General features: G+C 37.2%; 1 protein-coding gene across 1 annotated transcript in view; it reads left to right on the top strand.

Annotated features, from left to right (window-relative positions):
- The window catches only part of ajap1 (adherens junctions associated protein 1), a 62,394-nt gene that overhangs the window by 23,404 nt on the left and 14,576 nt on the right, over positions 1–24,414 (top strand). The window contains exon 2 of the mRNA XM_026912711.3: positions 4,565–5,301. Coding sequence (XP_026768512.3) covers positions 4,565–5,301 — 737 coding nt within the window. The remainder of the gene's footprint in view (positions 1–4,564; positions 5,302–24,414) is intronic.

Consider the following 24,414-nt stretch of genomic DNA (forward strand, 5'->3'; position numbering starts at 1 on the left):
GTAGGTGTATGTGAGTGAATGTAGTGACATAGATAGATAGATAGATAGATAGATAGATACGTATGTACATACATACATACATACATACATACATAACTATATAAATAGAAAGAGAGAGAGAGTCTGAGACTTTCTATTGTAAGATAAGTTGATCAATTTTTCAATTCAAATATCACAAATTATTATAATTAATAACATAAAAGATGCACCAGTCTAATGGAAATAAATATTCCAGACTGAGATAATCGTCTTGTTTCCATCATTGTGTTTAGAAAAAAAAATTATCTAATATCTGAATGAATTTTATTTGCTGAAATGCAGTGACCATTTGCTAAAACTAAAGCTTCTTTGACCAGAGAGAAACACAAAAGTAACACATACACAAGTTTAATAATAGAAAAAAGTAAGTATTAAATTATAAAGGTTATGTAAGAATGAAATATACAGTATGGACAGGAAAAGTTAAGTGTTCAGTTTGAGGGGTATGAAGTGTGCTGTTCCCATAAAAATACAAATGACTAAAAATACAGCCCCCTTTTTAAAAGTGCCGACCTCCTTTCCATTTCCAGTCCTTTGGAATTCATGTCATTATGTGAATTCATTCAAGATGTCTGTTATAACTATAACTTTCAAGCGCACACTATAATAGACTTTACTTATGGGAGATTAAAAGCGACATCCAATAGATGGCATTTCAGAGCCTAAGCATCCCTGCCTGACAGATTTCCATGTCAGCTATTAAGATGATTTAACGTTAATTATTCTGGGACATATTTGTCACTGTGCAGCAGTATAGAAATGTTAAACACACAGTCACGCACTGTTTGTTTCTCTTTAAAGCGTTCTGCCGTCATTATGATTGGTGTCATGAGCTGCATGAATAAAAAACTATGACCTTTTAAAAAATTTTAAAGTATTTACTTATCTCAGGTTCTTGCATACAGGTCTGCAAAACAAAGTTTTGAAAGCTGTGTGAGATTTTTTTTTTCAAACACTAACCTTAACAGGGAGATTGATTAGTTTTAATACTCAAAAACTATCTAGAATACTATATAAGTTTGCCGTTTGAGACACAGCTCTAATTTGTTTCGCCTGTTGAGGACATCGTGTCACATTGTGCTGCACTTCCACCACTGTTTATGTTGATATTGCATCACATACACGTCACTTTATTTTTTTGGACGCACACGTTCGGCGCACCGAATGAATGCGTGATATGAATGGCAGCTGTCTTGTGTATGCATAGTGAACATCAAATATAAACACAGCCTTACTGGTTCATTGTTTCTTGTTTATGACTAATAAGCTCATTCTTTTTCTTGGGAAAGTGTGACATTTCCAGAGCAATTTAATGACATCTGGGGAAAAAATGCTATCTAAGCTAATAAATAAGTCATTATAATTTGATAGATATGACAAGCAAAGATTTGTACTGTTGAATGACAGCGAGCATCAGTTTCCCTGGCTCTTCTTGTTTTTCAGCTGCTGGAAATTCCTCTAGAGAGATGTCCTGGGTGCCATTCTAATTCACACCACTAAATGGATTATTCACTAGAGACAAATGAAAGTATGTTCATAGCATGTAGATCATGAACTTGAGACATGGTATGTTCATCAGTTTCACATAAAACTTGACAATTCCCTGTGTAGTTCAGGCATGGCCATTACACATTTATATAATTACATTACAGATCATGCTATAGGATGTTATAGGAAGTCTGCAGATGTCAAGAATTTCAATATATCTGAAAGAAGAATTCATTCTGTCTTTGAACCTAATTTCTTGTGTCTGCTTCATGATTGGTATGCCAGTGCACTCAGGCCCTTTGATGATGCTGATGGCTGAGCCATGAACAGAGTCTGTCAGACAAAAGGGCAACAAAACCTTTGGCAGCCCCTGATATTCATAAGGGTGAAACTGCAGGGGGTTTACTTCTGAGGGGCTGGAGCACTGGATGAGCTTCATGACTGAGTGAGCTTCATCTTGGTATGGCAGATGGCTAGAACATCAAATGCATCTGTTGAGCAAAGGGGCACTTGGGCACCTTTGGCAGACCCTGGTGATCACAAGGATGAAAACCTTAGGGGGCAAATTCTGCGAAGCTATAGGAAGGGGTGAGATCATACAAGCTTGTTCATGTATTGTAAAAGTAGCATGCAATGGAGCAATAAGCACTATAGAGCTCTTATAGAGCTCCTGGTTTGGACCAATAAAATGGATTCTTCTACGGAGTTGTATAACAGATGGATTACTCTAAGAAAAGGTTTCAGTTAGAGCTCTTTAAATATCTAGAACAGTTAAACATCCAAAGGACACTTGGATTCTTTGGTTTATTCTCTTAGGGAGCCTTTAGGAAGATTGGTTCCTCTAAGAAAAGGTTTCAAGTAGACCTCTTTAAATATCCAAAACATTTAACCATCCAAAGGACACCTGGAGTCTTTGTTTTTTCTCCTCTGGAGTCAAAAGGCAGATAGGTTACTCTAAGAAATGATTTCAAGTAGACCTCTTCAAGGACAGTTAACTATCCAAAGGGCACTTAAATGAAAACCAGTTTTTCCAAAAAAAAGTCATGAATGACATGAATGTTTTCAGATGCTGGGAAACCTGCCATTTTCACCCCTTTTGTGTGTGAGAGTGAAAGTGGCTGTGTGGTTGCTAATTCCTTTAGCCTTTGACCATTTCTGAAGGACAGTCTACAGATACATCTTGATGAAGTAGCTACACCACTGATCAGTAAAATTCCTCTACATCCATAGTGACTCAGGTTTCCTCACAGCAGCACAAGCAGAAGTTGTTACTGGATATTGTGAGTGGTTTTGAAATAAATCATCTCTGAGCTGTGGAGCCAAACCTCCAATTTTACTGTTGGGGTATATTAGTGATCCTGTCATAAACATGATCACAGCAACTGAAGGACACCATGCCATATGTGTTTTATCTCTGAACGTCCTCAGACTGTTTAACGCTAAACAGTCCTCAGATGTACACTAGACAAATTTGAGGCAAAGATATGGATAGAGAACATGAACACCATCAAAACATGCCCTACTATTTTTAAAAAATGAAAACAGTCAAGCAAACCAGGTTAAGATATTTTGGGATTCGTCTGGGGTAAAAGTGTGCCAGTACCTTTTCCTGTGATTGCAGCTACTGAACAGAGTGTCAGTGCACAAAGAGTTTCAGTGTATAGCGGCATTTTATGACTGGCACTATACAGTATTTTATAACTGTTTTGTTTTGAGACTGTGGGTTTTTGGGAGGGTTTCCAGGTGTCTGGTTTTAGTTTTGGCAGTCTGGTTTTGAGCTCTGTTGTCCGGTTGGCAGTTTTACACTAAATGATCCCGTTTGTTGAAGTACTGCTGTTCTATCCCTGTTGCTGTTAGCACTCTCTTTCTCTCATACATATACCCACAAATAATCCAACCAAATATTCCAAGTGATCATGTGAGCCCACGTGGCTAAGGGTTTTCAGTTCAGAGGCAAATGCGTTCTGCGACAGCGACTCAAACCACATATACCATACTTAAAAGCACATCACCATTGGTGCTGTTGCAGTTTTGTACATACTATTTAGCCTAATAGAGTATTATGTGGATTGAGACACAGCGTGTGTTGGCACACAAGTGAAGTTAGGTTACGTTATTGTGGGGTTTGGGATAAAAAGGTAAATGAACCCAATTACATTTATTATTTCCCAAATACAGCTAATTAAATATGCATTTTCATCTGTGTAATGCATCAGTTAGCCTACAGAAAACACGGTAAATAAACTATAGGTTTTTAAACAATTGCATTGTCAACACCATGTGACAACTATTTTAAATATGTTTTCTACCTGTTTAAAACTTGCTGTTTCTACTGTTTTTTTCTAAAACATTTTGAAAAGGAAGAAAAGTAAACTTTTCTACTGTAAACTTTTTCTACTTTTCTGCATGCATATTTTTCTAGTGTTTTAGCCCCTAATTTGCTTTGATGTCCTAAAGCAGATATTATCTTGGTGACTTGTGGCTTCAAAAGTTTTATCCTGCTGTCTTGCGTTCATCATTATAAATGCATATTAGTATCATTGTGTCATGCCCCAGCCCATACTGCCCCCAAACCACACACACACACACACACACACACACACACACACACACACACAATGGTCACACAGGACATTTCCAGAGCAATTCAATGATATTTGGGGAAAAAACAAACTTGCTATAAAGCTAACTACTGTACTGAAATTACTGACAAGTCTTACAAGTATTTTACTATGATTACTTGTGACCTTTGTGATGAAAAGGGAAAATACAAAATTAATAATTATTAGAGTTCGATTCACAAGAGTTAGTGAGTCAGGGAGCAGAGCAAAGCATAGCTGTAAGTAGCAGACTGTGAAAGCACATTAGGAATACAGGACCACTATAACAAGTCTGTTTCTGATCCTGTGGAATGATACACACCTCTAAAACACCCTGTCTCTCATCTACTCTCTTCAAGGTGATACTGTAGGGTGTAGGATAAGTGTTTCGAAGGTGCCCCAATTAGACTCATAGCCCTTTTTCTTCTTCTGTCCAGTTTCATGGCTGCATTGAGACCATTGGGACTCCTGGGATGCAGAATGTGGGTCCTCTTCACCCTTGTCCACCTCACTATGGATCTCTCCATGTGTGCTCCAGTGGGGACTGGGCTTAGGCTGCTCCCTCGGTCACTGCCTCGCTTACGCCCTCGTCTTCTCATCCGGGATGTACCCAGTGGTCCGCACTGGAGGACTCTGGGTACCTGGCAGCGTGGTGTCTCACATCCTGTACCATTACTCGACCACCGAGGAGGAGGAGGAAGAGAGGGGTTGGGGTTCAAACCACGGCCACAGAGGCACAAACGTCATCTTTGTGAGAACTGCACCTCCAGCTTCCCTGCCTCAGAGGGAGGCGAATCGCTGGAGTTTTTGGAGGGGAGTAAAGCCGACATTGTGCAGCACTTGTTGCGACAACGTAGGCAGTTGAAGTGGGATAGTTATGACAGTTATTCGCAGGAAGGAAGGACCACTACAGTGGCAGGATTTATTGACTGGGGGCCAACTGGGACAGATGATGGGGCAGAGGATGAGGTGAAAGTTATCCCCAAGACCACGGCCACTACAAAGGCCACCACCACCACTACGACCACCACGACAACTACCACGACCACACGCAGCCCTCAAAGGACTCATGCGGTGGTCACCACCACCCGTCCAAGGAGGCTGAGTACCACACAGCCTGCTGTTAATCTCGGCGTGACCGCCAAGCCACAGAAGCCATTTGGAGATACACCAGGTAAGAGCATAAACAAAGTTACACCAAATTTTAGTAGGTGCAACTTCTGAAGATATTGTACATCTTGTTCAGGTATCATAGTGTTTAGGTTTGTTACAAGACACTTCCACTGGTTGATTATCTTAGTTATACATAGTATGTGTAAAGACTATTATGCCTGTGCAAGCTAATGCTAAAAATGGTTAGTGATACCATTAACCAATGCTGTTTCTAGACACATACAATACATCCAAATCATATCCATAACCTAAAAGCCATTATTTATCTTTCATAATTATATTTTGTTTAATAATTTAGTTTATCAAATTATACTTAAGGCCAGACACCATAGGGAAAAATGATTTTATTTCCAATTGTCAATTTGTATATTTTAGGATCTATAATTTTTTTCTTCCACAGTATGTAAAAATAAATTGATAATAATTTATATAAGTACTTTATTTCTATACAGCAATTTATTTACTATCCATTAAGAATACATAAACAATTTTTTCAAGTAGAGGTTCCACATTAAATCATGTCATGTCACTGAATAGCTTACTTCTTAAAATATGATATAATGTATTCCATTTATAAAGATTACATTAGATGACAAATGGCTGGTGCTGGAAGATTATCTGTTTCCCGGATTCTGTTTATTACTGACTTCACGTTTATTGAGCATCTTTTCAAAATGACCTCTTTCTCCATTACAGAGTCATTTTTCACAGCTTTCAAATGAGAAACATTCACTTCATTTCACACACTTTTTTGAATAATTTTAATTTAGGTGTCATTTGATCCATGAAACTACATATCAATATTTAGATATGAACAGAACAACAGAACAAAAAAGAAATGACTCTGAGTTAAATTTATTAGCTTATTAATATGATATGATCATGAAAAGAAAATCCTATATTTGCATGTTACCTGGCTTTAATGATTATCTCTTTGTTTCTATTACACAAATAATTCCTGCAGCATTTTCAGTTATGTTATTCTGAAGAACTGTTAGCTGGGCTGGCATGAAAATGTAAGTTAGACCTTTCTCTTAACTGAAAAAGAAAGAAAGAACTTATGTCCAGTTTTCAGATACCTAATGTAATCGAACTGCTCTGCACTTTATATCTTCTATCTGTAATAAGTGAGACTTCTATTTCATGTGCTCTTTTTTTTCTGCAAAAATATGTTACAGGGTTGCCATATGATGTGCTTCTGTGCTTTTCCCTTTTTTTAAGTCCTTTTTTTTTTCTTTGGTTTAATCCACCCTTCCCTATGTAGTTGTTTCAAGGCTTTAGGCCTTGGCTATATGATAGGCAGCCTGTTGATCCTCAGGCTTAATGCCACCTCAAGAGATCTATTATCATGAACCACATGAATCCAGTAAAAATTGGCGTCATGTTGAGGTTAGGCACAACAGCCAGCATTTCCTATGCTGTGTGAAATGTGTTGTGGAAGAGGAAACAGTTCTCTGTATGGCTTAAGTTGCTAAATCTCAAAATGCAGTTTGTCTATGAAATTTCTGATCCTGTAAACAGGATTAGGTTATATTACAGACCGATCCACCTGCAATGCTTGCAGACAAGCTGGTCAAGAGCTATTGCAGCCATCACATTTACTATATTTTGGCTGTATATGGTTTCAAACTTATATAATATCTGTAGACATTCTTCCCAGTTTGCAAAGCCTTTACCCAGAGGTTTATGATTAACAAATATACAATGCTTAAAGATGGAAATGAATGAATGAAGATTTGACTTTGGATAAACTGTCTGGCATGGAATAGGTGATAATACACACAGCAATTCTGAGATGAAAAGCACAATATAATAATGCTCAGCTTATGAAAGTCATATTTTATATGCAGATTTAAGAACGTAACCATATTACAGTATACTGTATATTATGGTATTATGGTGCAGCAAGCAGAATAATCCAATATTTGCAGCTAAATAAATTTTGCAGTTTTCTCTCCTGAGAAAACCATAGTACAAAATATACAGAAATATTATCTATAATTTAAACTTTTCTATTGTACTCCTCCTTGCTTTTTTTTTTTTGTTAACTGTAAGACCTGCCTAGAAATGTGACTACCTTAGAAATCCATTTGACTTTAATGGTCCCAGATAGAAATGTGACTCTGAGGATCATCAGAATATATTTTACCCAGTAAAACCATATTAAAAGTTATTGCTTTATTTTACAAGATTTAATTGTGTTTGTAGGTAAGGCATTTTAGCTGCCTGTGGCATTATAGCTATATTTAGCATATAGCTATCTGTGTGCATTCGAATAAGCCACTGAACTGCAGTGTGGAACTTGAAGATGAGCGCTCCCGGCCCAACCTCACTAAAGTGTTTCAATATGATGGAGTAAGAAAAGACTTGTATAAAATGAGGTGTCTGCTTCACCTCCCTAGAAGGCATGAACTCATCTAATTTGAAAAGGCATGTTGAGGTAAGTTTCGGTAATTGCTAAAATTAACTGGCTATTGTTAACTATATTTAACTAATTTTACTCCTGTTTGCTATTACCAGGATAGACTAGCAACATATTCCATACATTTCTAATATATTTGGTTAGGCAGGAAGTCAAATTCTAGCAAATGGTAAATATTTGTTGTTTACATTATATTTTACTTCATGATTAATTCATTATCAACTTACATAGCATTTGTCATGCATATGACCAGCAACAATTTTAGATTGTAATAAGTTATTATTCACATGAAAACATATCATTCACTTAATTTTATCAATTAAAAACATTAACTTTTTACTTCTAAATACATTTAAAAGTGGCTTTTTTTTGCTGGATACACTTTCACTTTTAATTGAGTAAGATTTTGACATATTATCTATACTTTCACTTAAGTATAATTTCTCAGTACATATTCCACCCATAGGTTAAAGCTTGTCAATGTTTTCATTGCTCTAAAAGTTACAAACTGCTCCTTTAAGCTTTAGATGAACTCCGTGAGATATCTGGTGACTCTGACAAATTAAAATATCAAAGACTCAAATGCATTTATATATTGTTTTCATTTTCTGAATAATGGAGTCCTTTTATGGAGATGTATCATACCATTCTCTCTATTGATCATAAATAATGTTTCAATTTAGCACAGAGAGAGCTTTTTATTCATTTACACTTTCGATACAGAAACGCGTGTGTATGTTGAATCAACGCAAACAAGATTTTCGTTTTTCTGTGGAAACAGCAGTCAAAATCACTGCATAATGAAATATAGTGAAACTGCAGTCTACAGTGCTGATTCTAGCAAATTCAAAAGACAGCCGTTGACATTGTCATTTAATCAACGTTCAAGGCTGCTTAGAAATTGCATTCATTCATTTTCTGCTGAATTTCACCTGTTGTGTGTCTTAAGGTCATGGAGCAGTTTTACTGCATACAAGCCTCTCCATCAAAATCTAACATTTGCCAAGTCCCAGTGCAGATTTTATCCAAGGATTTGATTCTGAGCTGTGACTTGTCACATCAGGAGTTGATGTGTCAGCCATTTTGTGTGCGAATGGATAAATATCCAAGGTTGGGCTATAATGAAATACAAGTAATGGTGTTATGTTTTCAGCATATAAAACCGTATCTGTATTAAGGCTATGATAAGTTTTGAAAAGGCAGCCTACAGTTACTTTTTCAATTTTTAAGTATAAAATTCTCAAGTCTCGCTTGGCCTTTGTCTGTTTACTGATTGTCTGACTTTGTTTTTGTTTTTTGATTATTGCCTTCTCCTTCTGGTTTGTCTGCTTTGATTACTTTTAATAAAGCCCAGACCTGCCCCTATGTTCTCCTACCTGTGCTTCATAACAAAAGAATTTGCATCTATGCATTTCAACTTTCAATGTGTACTAGGCTATCAACTGCAATGCCTCTCCCACTGATCCACCTACAGTAGACAAGTGGTTGTGTAAAAATGAAAGAGCTTGGGAGAAAAACACGTAGACACTTGGAACAGTTCAGCAGCACAAAGAATTTACTGAGAGATGCTGCTCTGAAACACCTACATACTGTATGAACCAGAGCTCTGGGTAGGGCTATCTACTAGAGAGGTCTAGATAGGGCTGTAGGAGTTGAGTCAGGTCTTGGAGATGTTTTTGTTTTTGACTTGTACATGCCTTGAACTTATTGGCATTTGTACTTGGTCTTGCAAAATATGGTCTTTGTCTTGACCAACAGTTTGTAAAAAATAATGTTCATGTTATCTTCTAGTTGTAATCCCATTATATTTCTAAATCTATTGTCCTGAAGGATTCTGAAGTTCTCAGGAGAATTTGCACATTTTTGAAAACATTTATGAAATTGAAGTAAAGGCTTGGCCTCAAAAAGGATTTAATAGGTTTCAGTCTTGATCTTGACTTGATCTTGGTTTCATTTGGACTTGATCTTGACGTGGCCTCGATTGCCTTAAAACTCTGTCTTGACTTGTTCTCAGCTTGTCCTTGTCTTTGACTTGTCTTAGACTTGATAATGGCGGTCTTGACTACAGCCCTAGGTCTAGAGGTGATCAAATATTTATGCCCCAATACATCGCCCCTTTGGGATCGTTTGACACATTTATGAGGCATCATTTCCCTGCTCAAACGCATAGTCCCTGGCCCATTGGATGACTCTTCTGTGAAGTCACCCCCCACTCTGGATATACAACTACATCTGGGGGCAACTGCAATATCTCACAGACTGGGAGTTTGGTCCCTGCTTACAACATCCTAGACTTGGCACTAGTCGGGCATCAAATTCCCTGACGCCAGATTGTCCAGCTCCACATCCCGGGGTCAGTCCAAGAAGAACTACATGTCATCTCCTGGAGTGAGATTTTCAGTGGGGATGGGTCAAAAGGTTCTGTCCTATCAGCATCTGTACCTGCTCTTGAACATCTGTGTTCAGTTTTTCACATTTCTTGAAATAACCCAGACTCACACTCAACCATAGCAAAGTCTTGCCCCTTTCTCATTGTATGCCTGTTTCTATGGTTTTAACTTTAGTCTGTCTAATTCCTCGTTAAGTCTCCCCTGGTACTTACCTGTTTGCAAACCCCTCACCTTCTGCATGTTTATGCCTGATTTTTATTGCCTTCTCCATCTGGTTTATTTGTTTCGAATACTTTTAATAAAGCTTAAGCCAGCATCTGTATTCTTCCTTCTGCGCTTCTTGACACACAGACATCTAGCCAGATTTTTGAACATCTTATATTTTAGCATTTTAATTTAAATTGCCTCATTTTAAATACTTAAAAAATTTGAAAATCTAACCAAGCAAAAGGTATAAGTGAATCGGCAAATATTAATTATTAAATATTTAGTGAGTTGAGAAATTTTATAAATGATGTTATTGGAACAAACTAGATACAATCTAATCACAAAAGGCCAACATCTTTATTAATCTAATTAAGTGCATGTCGAACACCACATTTTATCTATGAGCTATCGTGTACCTGTCTTTAATAAAACATTTGTTCATTTAGTGTCCCATTAGGATCTGAGAGCAAACAGTTCCACAAAGTTTTAAGTTTCCTTATTTAATTTCTATTCTAAATAATCAGCATGTATTCTCAATGTGTTCCGAATAACCTATGTTTTTCTGTATTATAAAGGAATACATTACTGAATACATTTAGGAAGATGTATTCAGTCATCAATACTCAGAATATTCTGTTCAACTCTCTATATAACTCGCCAGGTATACAATGGGTATGTGTGTGTGTGTGTGTGTGTGTGTGCTTCTGTCTTTAGCACTGGGAGCTCACATTGTGGATGCTGCCAGATGGAAGTGTCAGACTTAGTGTGGCTAGGATGATTTAAGCCTCACACATACCTGCTGTTCTCCTCACTGAGCTCTTTATCACACCACCCATCTCTTTCTCCGGTCTATAGGCTAATTACATATTTTGTAAGAAGTTAAATTATGCTTATATCTTAAACGAAGTGTGCTTAAGAATTAATGATAATATTAAAGAGTTGGATAGGATTCAGAATGGTACTTTATAAAATACAGTGGAATTATGCTTTGACATCTTGATGACTCTACAGGGGGTTATCCTACCACAGCTAGGCCAGGATGAGCATTATAATAATTATTATAGACTTTAAATGATCCACTTAAAATTATCCTATAATGTGCAAATCTTCTTCCAATAGTCAGCCATCAGTGAGCGCCTTTGGTCATGACCAGTCACAAAAAAATGTTCAGCTGAGCTGAACTGTCTATCTGAAATGTCATTTTTCTATTTGTGTTAATTCAAAAAGCCTATCACAGGCAATAGTGTCATACGCATAATGCCTAGTCACCTCTGGAAGGCTGTATAAACGTCTCAATTTCAGACTTCTAAATCATGAATATCAGAGTCAGTTTAGGAGCCCTTTTGGGACTTTCGTTATCGTGACATATTCAATATATCATATCATAAATGCAGCCTCTTTAAAAGATGTCAGTCCAAGAAGACACTTAATATTTGCTAGATAAGCTTTCATGGCAGTGAAGAAATCAAGTAGCAGTGTCCCGGGTAACTTTATTATGTGTTAAGTAATACAATCACAGTCACTTGAGCACATATCTGACCACCTCCCTCTGTCTTCCAGAGAACGTTCTCTGTACAGTAATTGAATTATGCAGTAAAGCCTTTCACACTGGAGACCAAGACATTGACAATAATTGACTCTCTACTCCTTCTCAGTTCTCCTTTTTTTATTTCTTCTGTGGCTCTCTTTCTCCCTTTTTTTCTCTCTTTTTGCCAGCGTTAAGTGCTTTGGATTGCCGTGGCACAGTGGAAATCAACTGAGACTGACACGTTGACATCGGCGTTAATTGGCAATTGCAAAGCATCAGCAGGTGCAATAAGAGGCTTCCTCTGGCCATGTTCAGAGTGTGGGAGGTACAACAAAGAGAGGAGATGAGCAATAAGAGAATGGCGTGTGAGAGAGAGAGAGAGAGAGAGAGAGAGAGAGGAACAATGAGGGGTGAAGAAGACAGAGGTTGTGAGAAAAAGACTTCATTAATTCAATGTATAGAGGAAACAAATGGGGTAAGAATTGGTGACAAATGAATTCTTGAGTCAGGAAAGGGATGTAGCCTCTGTCCATCACTGTTCAGTATTTACATTAATGAGTTAGTGAGAGTGAGATCCATTCGGAAAGATCTCCAGATTCCCCCTATAGGCAAGAGGTGTCAAATTTGTGCCCTGTGCTGCTGTTGCCAGATGCCACTTGCTTTAGGCCCTATTCATACCTGACATTTCTGTTAGTCAAAAATACATCTCCAGACTTGACTTAATTTAATTAACATAGTTGGCTAAGCAATGCTCCATCGTGCCATCAAAGGTGGGCGGTAATGCTCATTTATTTTGCTATATTTACAATTACTAAATTAATTTTTGAATAAGTACTTTTAAGAGTAGTTTTAATGAGTATACTTTTTTGCTTTACTAGTCTATTTGTAATAGTAATAGTAACTCCTTTTACTTTATTTGTCTCTGAGGGTGAGCTGATTATGTAATCATGATTGATTACTGTGGGCAGATGAATAAAAACACATCAGAAAGCATAAATATTATGATAAGATTATGAGGGATTTTCTTTGTGATTTTCTAGTGTAGGTTAATCCAGCAGGCTAAGACCATCTTTACAACCCACCCGGGACATCTGTAACTTTGGGGCCATTAAGGCCAATTTGTACTGGACACACTTCTGAAGCTTTTTTTTTGCAAAGATGCCACACTGTGCAGCCAGTAGAATCACCAGTAGAGTTTGTGTAGTAATGATACTCATGAATAGCTAGATAACTTAACATTTTTACTGAGCTGTTGTGCTGGAACATGTGTCTAGATTTAATGGACAGTTGTGACGAACCACTCCTGCGTCATAGCTGCAATGCGTCAGGTGAGAATTCAGGATTAGGCTAGTACATTTGATTGATATCGGCTTTAGAAAAGAGAGTATGGATTGGCAAGAGCACCATTTTGCTGTCAGACACAAAGCAGGTACAGATTCTGACCAAGTGCAGGTTCGATACTCACAGTCTCACTGTCCAAAGGGCAGACAGAGAAACACCTGGTGTGGCCCACAGGGGAGAGAGAGAAAGAGAGAGAGAGAGGGAGAGAGAGGGAGAGACAGACAGACAGACAGAGTGTGTTTGGCAGGCATGTTTTTTATACATGGCCACAAAGACAGAACTATCAGAGAGTTTCGACCTTGTGGGGATGTTTAGCTGGTGCCCTTGAGGCAAAATGCAACTTTTATTGGGAAAAAAAAAATATATATATATATATATATATATATATATATATATATATATATATATATATATATATGATAGCTGAAAGGTTTCCTTTTGGTTACTGAGGTTAGGGTTAGGGATTGGTTAAGATGCAGGCATAGAATTAAAAGCTGTATTAATAATTATGCCAGTGAAAGGTCCTTACAAGCACAGAAAGGCAAACGTGTGTGTGTGTGTGTTCTCCGTGCATGACAGGTAAGGTCAAGACAGAGCACACTTTTTTTTTTACTGTGAAGTAAGTAGAAACATACAAGAAAAGTTCTCACCCAAATTTCAAGCAAAACAAGGAGTGAAGGTTAAGATGTATGGAAGGCAATACCCTTCCCCTGCAGCACTCCTGCAAAAAAAAAAAAAAAAAAAAGAAAAAAAAACAGGACTGGCTATCTTTCTTTTGAAGGTCTGTTGGTTGGCAAGATTTCTATCTTGTCTATTCTTTCAGACAAATGGGAGAAAGAGCTTTTCAAAAGTTACCCTCCACACTCTGACAGATAACGGTGCTATCCAATTCCAAATAAAGATGGAAAATGTGAGCTTTCTCTTCATTATAAGGAATAGAGTGCTGGAGGCTCAGCCACATGCAGTGAGAAAACCAGGGCAGATGTAATTTTCTTTAAGATGTAGTTTTCTATCTGTGTGGCTTTTTAAACTGCTTTTAAATTTAGAATTTATTTCTCTGCAGAGGCTTAGCTGAATTGTTTGTCCAAGAAAAGACTCACAATCTCTTAAATCTCCCATAAGTGTCAATGATTGTGGCGTGTTAAGAACATTTCTTAAATGACAAATGGTGAGATGAGGGATTCTTCTTCTCAACTTTTTTTTTTTTAACTGGCTGATGGATCTGATTAGAAAGGTAGCTAAAAGTAGAATTGATAGTGAAATAGGGATCCTAAAAGCACCATATTAGAATTACATATACAGTATTTGTTGCTTTTGGCACTTCGTTTAAGCACAGTTCAATTCGACCCCTATGCCCTTGAAGTGCACATGGGGAGTCTATAAGAATTTCCTGAAGCTAATAATTTTATTAGAGTGACAGAGAGATTGAGAAAGAGGGTAAGAGAGAAATCTTTATGGACCCCCAGATCTCATCAGAAATTATCCTGTCACTTTATTCTCCCACAGTGAGTCATATTTTCTTGCACTATAAAATTTCATCATTCGTATTAAAAAGTAAATTGAGTTTGGAGATTACGGGGGAGAGAATCTGCAATGCCTGTCACATGCATTTGGATCAGAGTAAGGTATTAAAAAAAGCCAATCAAATCTGGCTGATGCATAGAAGCTTATTGTACAGGATTTTCTTTCATTTCGGTACTTTTTATCCTAAACCGCTAACATTTATGGAGTTACATCAGATTCATCAGGACTGGAACCTGAATTTTCTTTGAATTTTCACATGAATGTAAGGTTTGGAATTTTTAAAACCTGAACTTGTAAGACTTGAAATAAGTGGAAATTTTATATAACAACAAATTACACATGCATTATATTTCAGGTATCATGAATTCAGGTTTGGTTGAACCTAACGCCATATTATTTATAATACTTATGTAGGCTTTTCTTACACCTGATGTGGAAATCCATAAAATTATCCTTAATTATATCCATACTTTACAAATAAGCAAGCAGAGATCAGAACTAGAAATTACTATACTACAAGTAAATGCAAGGAACTGTGCAGAACAGAAGCCTGAAAACCAGGAACTCAAAACTCTAAAATGGAGTTAACTAATGCAAGACTTTGCAAGGGCAAAATAAGTAACAACATATTTAATCACTGACTATTATATTACACATAACAACAAGACAAAGGTGAAACCAACTCGTCGCAGGTGAGAACAGTGTTCAGGCCAGAGAGGAGCTGGAGCAGTACAGACTAACACTACTCTTGTTTAAGACCAGATTTGTTTGCTTAGGTTTTAAGTGAGTTGAGAAAATTATGTTTAAAGCAAATAATTTTGGTAATGATTTAAACCACGTTATTGCATTTCCACCATCTAAAATTTCAAAGCCTGATTTTTCACAACCACGTGACTATAAGGATCTTAATTTTCTACAGCCTGGATTTCTCAAGGTTGATTTTACAAGGCGTGAAGTCAGACCATGACAGAGCCACCTCTGAGAATCACAGAATGTGCAGACAGGCATCACTGTGCATCTTACCACCTCTTCTTCTGACATACTGCCACCTGAAATGACTCAAGATTTTCTGTCTTTAGTTACTGCATTATGCTTTATAGTCTTTAGAGTTCTGCAATTTTTTTAACTTTATCTTTCTGCAAAAATTGTTTCTCAGATGCAACATTGCCAACAAGGACAATTTGTTATCTCAGGGATGAAGCATTGACTTTGCTTCCAAACCCTGCTTGAGGCACCTAGGTATTGATAATTACCACGCAGTATGCCCATATATTTGCTTGATTCCACCACTAGCACACTGGGTTTGGCTAAGCAAAGTATATTAAATTGAATAATATATGCTTGTGCAATTTAACATTTGCATTTTTTAAGATTAAGAATCAGTAGGCTACTTCATGAGGGCTACTAATAGCAGGGGTACCTCAAGGAGACATTTGAGAGAGAAAAAGTCAACGTTTATCTTCCCATTTAACAAAATATAAACTTTTTGGAAAATTTATTGCACATGCAGTTTTTGGATAAACATACATTCACTGCCTTGATCATATTGCTAAAGGGCTACTGCATAGTGCTCTATCTACTCTCTTAAGGTTTTTTTTTAATAGTACTTTGGATGATTATGGAAACTTTCTGATGTAGGGTTTTAAATGCGTCTTTAGCCAGGTTTGTGTTAATCATCAAAAATGACAAGAAATAACCCTATCTAGCCAATACACATTTTTAGGGAATGTAACATACTAAAGAGTTCTTGGGTTTGTACCTCTGTGGGAAAGCTTGAACAGAGAATTTTCTCTTCAAAGAGCTCCCCAAATAGACCGCTATAGTAAGCATTTTTCTAAGCGTCAGTGTTTGAAGTTTGTTTGGCCCACTGTTACTTATGCTCCTCTCATTCTAATCCCTTGTTACATAGTATTATAGCTCTAAGATCAAAGTTCATGTATGCTTTTTGAAGGCTGTGCTTAGCAAGTACTGCTTAATCAGTCTATTGTGCCTGGTCCATACCACCAAACCCTTTCAACAAAACTGCACACCATCTTCACTACAGAGGTCATTTTCACACTCTTTTTCCAGACGAGGGGCCGAGAGTGTGGTACGTTTGGTGGAGTGTGAAAGCTGTTTTCGAGCACAGGAGCGGTCCAGAGAACCGATCAGTTTTACCCTTGAAAATGATGGTCTTGAGCTTGTGTCCACTGAACCATGGTGCGGTCCTCATCAGTTATGGAAGCTAATTGCCCTCGCCAATGCATGCTGAGTAACGTGATTGGTTCAACTTTCACGTCATTTCCTGTTTCAAGTTTCGTGGTGGTGGAAAAAAGGGTTGTTATTGTCAGTGGAGGCGAATGCTTTGTTGATATATAAAAGTATGCAAATGTGAAGATGCCCTTAACCTGATCTTTAATTATAGTTTGAGTTTGTAAACTCAAGTGTGCAAACTCTAGTGTGCTGAAGAGTCATAGTTAGAGTTCATAGTAGAGGTCAAAACACAGGCAGATAACATCAAACATGGATAAACCCATATTTTAAGTCTAGGTCAAAAAGAGAAAAGGCTTGGAAAAAGGCTCAGACTTAAAGAAACTTATTGCACAATAAGGTTTCATGACAATCCAAAGACACAACAGGACACAAATGGGGAAACCATGACAGTGTGATAGAGCTAACCTATATGCTACTGAAACCCAAATCAAGGTCTTAGAATCTATCTGACTTAGATAATCCCCATGCTCATGGGCTCACTAGACACAAGACACACTGTGTGAGCTTTCCATGTGCAATGCATAATTCTGTCAAAAAGATGTGTAAGCTGTATATCTGATATCAGTAAGCTGTATATCTGCAGCCCATTTGTCCCACAAACGTGTTACTTTTTTAAGTGTCCTATTTCCACTACACTGTCCTTTTGACATTTCTGTGTCTGCCTGTTACTATAGATAGACAACACTATGCCGTGTTTTTTAGCCTTGCACCTATAATGTCTTTCTGAATGGCCCTCTAAAATTCCTGTTCATCTGTGCCATGCCCTGAGGGTATATATACTATATGATGGGAATGGTGTGGCCTGTCACCATCACATCTGCTATTAGCTACAGAGCTGACAGCAGCACACACCTGCGGTTTTGGAGTAATGGTGCTCGAGTTGTATCTCTGTCCCTCAGGTACAAGTGCTTTTGTCCTGTTTATTGGCAAAACTGCCTGGGAAACGAAGACTATCACTGCATCAAACTCAAGGTGACTGAGTGACGTGGCAGGGCACAGAACATCAAGGCCGTCTGGAGCTGCAGAGCCAGGCTTCTTTCTCATTTGGGAATGCAGAATATCGTCATTGTCACAAAATATCGCCATCGTTATCATCATGAAAACATGTATCTCCAAAAAAACAAAAAAAAGTTTTTCAGGAACAAAATCCCACACTACAGAATTTAGACAGAATTTTCAGCTTAGCCATAAAACTGATCTTTATAAGGTATACATTTTCGTATTTAAATTGGACGTACATAGATTGTACACGGCAAATATGGAGATACGTAATTTTCTTACAAAAATCACTTTAACTCACGTTTCTCTTTATATTCCTAAGACACAGCCACCATGAATGCTAAATATTAGCAAAGACTATATTACTAGTTTCTATCAAAACCAGCATGTTTAATCCATGCACTGTATATTGAGATTTTTAGAACTGCCCAATCCTAATATTCATTTTAACTGTAAACCACATACCTGTCAGTAAACAAAATGTATGTACTATTAAAAAAGTCAAATCAACTATTTACATAATGAGAAGTCACAAAATAGACACGAAAGAAATGATTATAGATGGAATAACTAGCTTAATTGCTTTTAAATATAGCCGAGAAGAGAGTTTAATATGAAGAACGTATGGGACATAAGAACAATATGGGAGTTGGATAAACAATGGTGATCAGTGATTGGTCGTTATGAACAAAAAAAACCACTAGATTTGTTGCAAGGCTCTTTAATTGGTGTGATTTATTAACTTTCCATTAGTTATATCAACTGCTATGGGTAGATGGTAGTTTTTACCCACCCACCCACCCACACATACAAATAAAATGGCTGTAATTCCGAAATGGTAAATTCCATCCTCTTAAAATACCTCTTAAAATAAAGCTGAAAGTCTACACTTTGATCACATCTTGATTGTTTTATTTCAAATCCACTGTGGTGGTGTATAAAGGCAAAATCACAAAAACTCTGTCAATGTCCAAATACTTCCGGGCCTAAGTATATATATATATATATATATATATATATATATATATATATATATATATATATATATATATATATATATATATATACTTAGGTCCGGAAGTATTTGGACATTGACAGAGTTTTGTGTATATATATATATATATATATATATATATATATATATATATATATATATATATACATAGTTATAAAATGGTGAAAAGTGAAAAGGGATATTTTTCACTGAAAATGGTTTCAGTATACAGGATTTACCTCTCCTCAGGCTTAGACCAATTGAAATGACACATTGCCCTTCTCTTTGATTCTGTAAACCAGGGAGTAATAGACGTACCTTTAGCACTAGTCCCTCTCGGTATTATATGGCTTTGTCTCATGAATGTGATGGGTTACTTATGACGGCTGGGGAATGAGTCCCCTGATAGAAATCGATATGTGGAGCAAGAGGTGAATCAGCCTGTTAGATTTTGAGCGTTGTTCAAGGTCGAGCACAAAACACAAGTCTCATAAAAACTCTCGCATTCCATCGTAAACAAAACTCTCTTACCTCTGGCTTTCTGCATCCATCGGAGCATGAAAGAGGAAGGGAGAGACGTGAAGGAGAAGAGGGGAGAGGATTAATGCAGACCATGTCTTTATAGCAACTCAATTAACTATAATTTAAAAGCATATATTTAAAAAATTCCCAATATCTGATTGAATTAGTAATAACATATGCATATTTCGCAATAATTATAAAACTACAGTATATGTAAAGATGACAGATGTGAGCTCAGGAGAAATGAGCGTATGATTGAGTGCAAATGTTTGCACCCCCCTCATCGTTTCTTGGTAAAAATAAGTAAAATGTACTTTTATTTTATAATTTATTTTAAAGAAATAGAATTTCAACTAGTTATAAATCCTGCTAAAAAATATGCATTGCAAAAATGTAAGGCAAAATCACCAGACAGACCAAAAGAAAGAAAGTTTTGCTATGAAAGTCTCAGGTTCCAGAACTGATTTGAAGAAGGCAGTGTGTGACATCTGGCTGCGTTATAACAGGTACGTCAAGCTGAACTGGTGATGATGGGCCAAGCAATCTGGCAGGGTTAGAACAGATTTGGCAGGAAATCTCCTTAGAGCATATGACAAAGGTTGGAGGCAGTTATAAAGACAAAAGTTGAGCATGCTAGTTATTATAGCATAATTATATGATGCCATCTTTTGGACTGACATAATTTTTATTGTTTCATTATTAATATTTTAGCATACACTATTTGACCATTCTTTATTGTGTTACTCATGATGATGAAGGACTGACTGTAAAATGTAGCCCCGAAATGTCTTGTTGCTATACAATACAGACCTTAAAATATTGTACGGTACCATCCGAAAGTATTGGAACAGCAAGGCCAAATCATTTGTTTTTGCTATACATTTGGGTTTGAGATCAAAATATGAATATGAGACGATAGATCAGGATTTCAGGTTGCATTTCCTGATATTTACATCTAGATGTGTTAAACAACTTAGAACATGGCATCTTTTGTGGCAGACCACTAAAATTTTAGGTGACCAAAAGTATAGGAACAGATAGTCTTAAAGTAAATTCAATATTTGGTGGCATATCCCATGCTTGCAGTAACTGCATCAATCTGGTGACCCACTGACTTCACCAAACTGTTGCAGTCTTCTTTTGTGAGTCTTGTACCACAGCTTGTTCCAGTTGTTTGTTTTGTTTGTTTCTTCCTTCAGTCTATTCTTCAGGAGGTGAAATGCTGCTCAATTGGGTTAAAGCCTGGTGATTGACTTGGCTAGTCTAAAACCTTCCAGTTTCCTCCTGATGAAGTCCTTTGTTGTGTTGGCAGTGTGTTTTGGGTCATTGTCTTGCTGCATAATGAAATTCCTCCCAATTAGATTGGACACATTTCTCTGTAAATTGGCAGACAGAATGTTCCTGTAGACTTCTGAATTCATTCTGCTGCTACCATCACGAGTTACATCATCAACAATGATTAGTGAGCTTGTTCTGACAGCAGTGATGCAAGCCCAAGCCATGCCACTACCTCCACCCTGCTTGACTGGTGTTTTGGATCATGAGCAGATCCTTTATTTTTCCACACTTTGGCCTTTTCATCACTTTGGTAGGCCAACCTGTTCAGTGTCTGGTTGTTATGAACACCATGGTTTCTTTCTTTTTCATGACATTCCAAAGTGTTATATTGGCTTTGCCCAATGCCTGTGCAATGGCTCCGATTGATTTTCCCTCTTTTCTCAGCTTCAAAATGGCTTGCTTTTCTCCCACAGACAGCTCTCTGGTCTTCATGTTGGTTTATCCTTTTCAACAACAAATGCAGTCTTCACAGGTTAAACCCAGGGCTCAAACCAAGAGTAAATATTCAGAGCTACTAATTGTTTATACAATCAATCTAACAGGGCACACCTGGGCAGCAAGAAACACCTGTTAGTCACATGTTCCAATACTTTTGATCACTCGAAAAAATGAAGGGGTTCAAAAAAAGGTGCCATGTTCTAAGTTGTTTAACAGATCTAGATGTAAATATCAGGAATTGAAAGCTGAAATTCCGATCTATCTTTGAGAAATGTTGATCTCAAACCCAACTGTCTTCAGTGTACAGCAAAAACAAAAGAATCTTGCAGGTTACATACAGGGGACAGTAGGTATCTTTTATTATTGTTATTATTATTATTATTATTATTATTATTTATTAATTTTTTTTTTTTTTACAAATTACACTAAGAACATCACATTGGAACAACCGTTTCTATTATTGTTTCATTTTTAATGGGTTAAAACCCTGTGGTGGAGGTGTATATCACCCTCAAAGCAGCATAGGTGTGCAGGATGTTTTCTAGCAAGCGAGAAGGAGATGACATTAACCTGCTGTGACCGCAGAACTGAATAGAGGCAAAGGAAGTGAACTTGTTCTCATGCATATGCAGAAGCACACAGGCCAAAGTGTCAGCTAAGCAATCAGGACAGCTCAGCACATCGATATGGGCTAAATGAGTGTTTGAACCCCCCTGACAGCAGGTAATACAGTGTAGTGGTGAAAGGGAAAAAACATTGCAAAGGGCTACCTACACGGTCAAACTGTAGAACATTGCTTCTTAGGTGCAATCAAACTTCTGTATAGCTGCTTATTCAATCTGAACTGCCCTGGCACAAGTGGGCTGCTGTTATATAAAGTCAATGAAATGTCAGGGCTGGTTAGAGTGTTGTGAGTGTTTCAGAATTGGGCCAATAGTATTGTGCTGCTGTAGAAATCAACTATTTATCACCTTATTGCTCAAAGTACAGGCTCAGTACAGAACATCAGAATATTTGGCATGGTGATTTGTTATTAACCAGAAATATCAAGCTCAGTTTCAGTACATTAATATTTAGTATGTATGTGCACAGCTTTACATAAAATGATTTCATTTCTAAATGTCTAAAAAGGACACTATTAAATTGCATTCATTCACACTTGATATTACTGATGTTAGCAAAGATTTTATATAATCCGGTGAAAATTTCTAGAATTTACAAAGGATTATTAGACACATTGAGCCACTCTGTTGTTGATTATTTTTTTATAACTGCATGCCTGTCATGTTTTATTCCGTACCTAAAAGAAACACCATGTAAAAGGCCCACCGTTAGTAAAATCATGAAGTGTGATTTTGTTTTTTTCTGATTTGGATATTACCCTACCTCTAATACTCGTTTTGTGTTTACTAATGGACCACTTGAGTCACCATCACATTGACAGCTGTGCAGAGGCACTGTGTTTGGTAAGACTGCTGCAATAAGCCTGCTTAATCTGAGGGGTTTTTGCAGAAATAAAAACACTCACTCTCACATGTTCAGCATCGTGTGGCGCTTGGCTCAGCCTGCCTGGCTCGCTGTGACATCCCGTTTGCCTGCCTTAATCTCCCAGCCCACATATGGTTATGAATTCAGCTCTACAATCAGAAACACTGACGCACATAAATCGATTTAATGGTGATGCCACATTCTCAAGGCTAATTAGCAACAGTGATGAAGCCTTGCGCAGAAATTAGGATGTGGCACTAACAAGACAGTAGCACAACAACAACAGCAATGATAAAAAAAACAACAGCTCATTAAAAGAGCAGGCCACTGACTGGTGTACCATATCAAGTTCGGTGTATTAAAAAGTGTTTTGGAAAGTCTAAGGTGGCAAACCATGGTGAGTCCAAAAGCATAGCAGCTTTAATGTTGCCTTTTGATCGTTAAATAAGAACGTATTTCTCTTTAAATAAATTTTGTACTTTATTTCTGATGAATGTGGTGGATATAATAAACTGTATTATTATATATTTTCTATATCTTACACATTCTTTATGATGTGACTGCAGGCATTTTTGTGAGTAGTCGGGTAGCACAAGTAGGATTTCAGTTGTGTGCTTGTTGCTGAGTCACATTTTTTTTGAATCATGAATCACCTCCGCTTTCATGTGTAGATGACTCTGCTTCTCAGTGGGACTCAGTGAGTTGAGCTGCTTCTCAAATGCCTTTATTCCTTTTTAAATGAAGTAGCTTGTATATATAATCTATTATAAGTAGACTATTGTATTGACCCTATAGTGAAAATAAAGACGACATTGTTTTAGCTTCTGATGCATTAAAAACATTGTAGATTATGTTAAAAAAATTGATTGGTTGGTGATGTTTCTTTCTTTCAAGTCGGTGTAACAGAGCTGTTTCTTATGGAGTCAGGGTTTATGGATTTTTTGTTTTCATTAAGAAGCTACAGCTTAATTGCTAACTACATTTTACAACAATCAAATTTGTTTAAATCAAGTTTAAAGTAATTCCTTTTAAAGTAAAATTCTGAACTGCTTAGTGATCATCTAAAACTGTAATACAGAACATACTTTCAAATAAAAGTTTCTCATTAGATAATAGCTCTCTGTTTACCGGTCAGTCCAAATCACTATCCTCACATGTGGTCCTGAGTTTTTAGTAGTCGCGAGTACAGGCAATGGAACTGAGGTTCCTCCACGGGGTTGCTGGGCTTACTCTCCATGATAGGCTGAGAAGCTTGGCAATCTAGGAAGGCCTTGGAGTAGAGTGCCCTTAAGAGGAGCTCTTGAGGTGGTTTGTGCATTTTACAAGCACACCTCCAAGAGCTGTATCAAGCACATCGCACTTAATGAAGACCTTGACACAGACCCAGATTATATCTCAGAGTTGGCTTGGGAACGTCTGGGGATTCCCTAGGAAGAGCTGGAGTCTATGACTGGGGATAGAGAAGTCTGGACAGACCTTATCAGCCAGTTGCCACTGGGACGTCCACCAGAAAATGGGGAAGGAAAATGAATAAATGAATGAATGATATGGTTCTGTCTTTCTCAGTTGAGGCCACAGCAAAACAGCAAAATCTGCCACCATTTTACCTGAAAACCTGAGTTTTCAGTTCAGTCTGGATGATCCTCAGAATCACTTTTGACAAATGGATA

Source organism: Pangasianodon hypophthalmus, chromosome 8 (genome assembly GCF_027358585.1).
Source record: "Pangasianodon hypophthalmus isolate fPanHyp1 chromosome 8, fPanHyp1.pri, whole genome shotgun sequence".
Lineage (NCBI taxonomy): Eukaryota > Metazoa > Chordata > Actinopteri > Siluriformes > Pangasiidae > Pangasianodon > Pangasianodon hypophthalmus.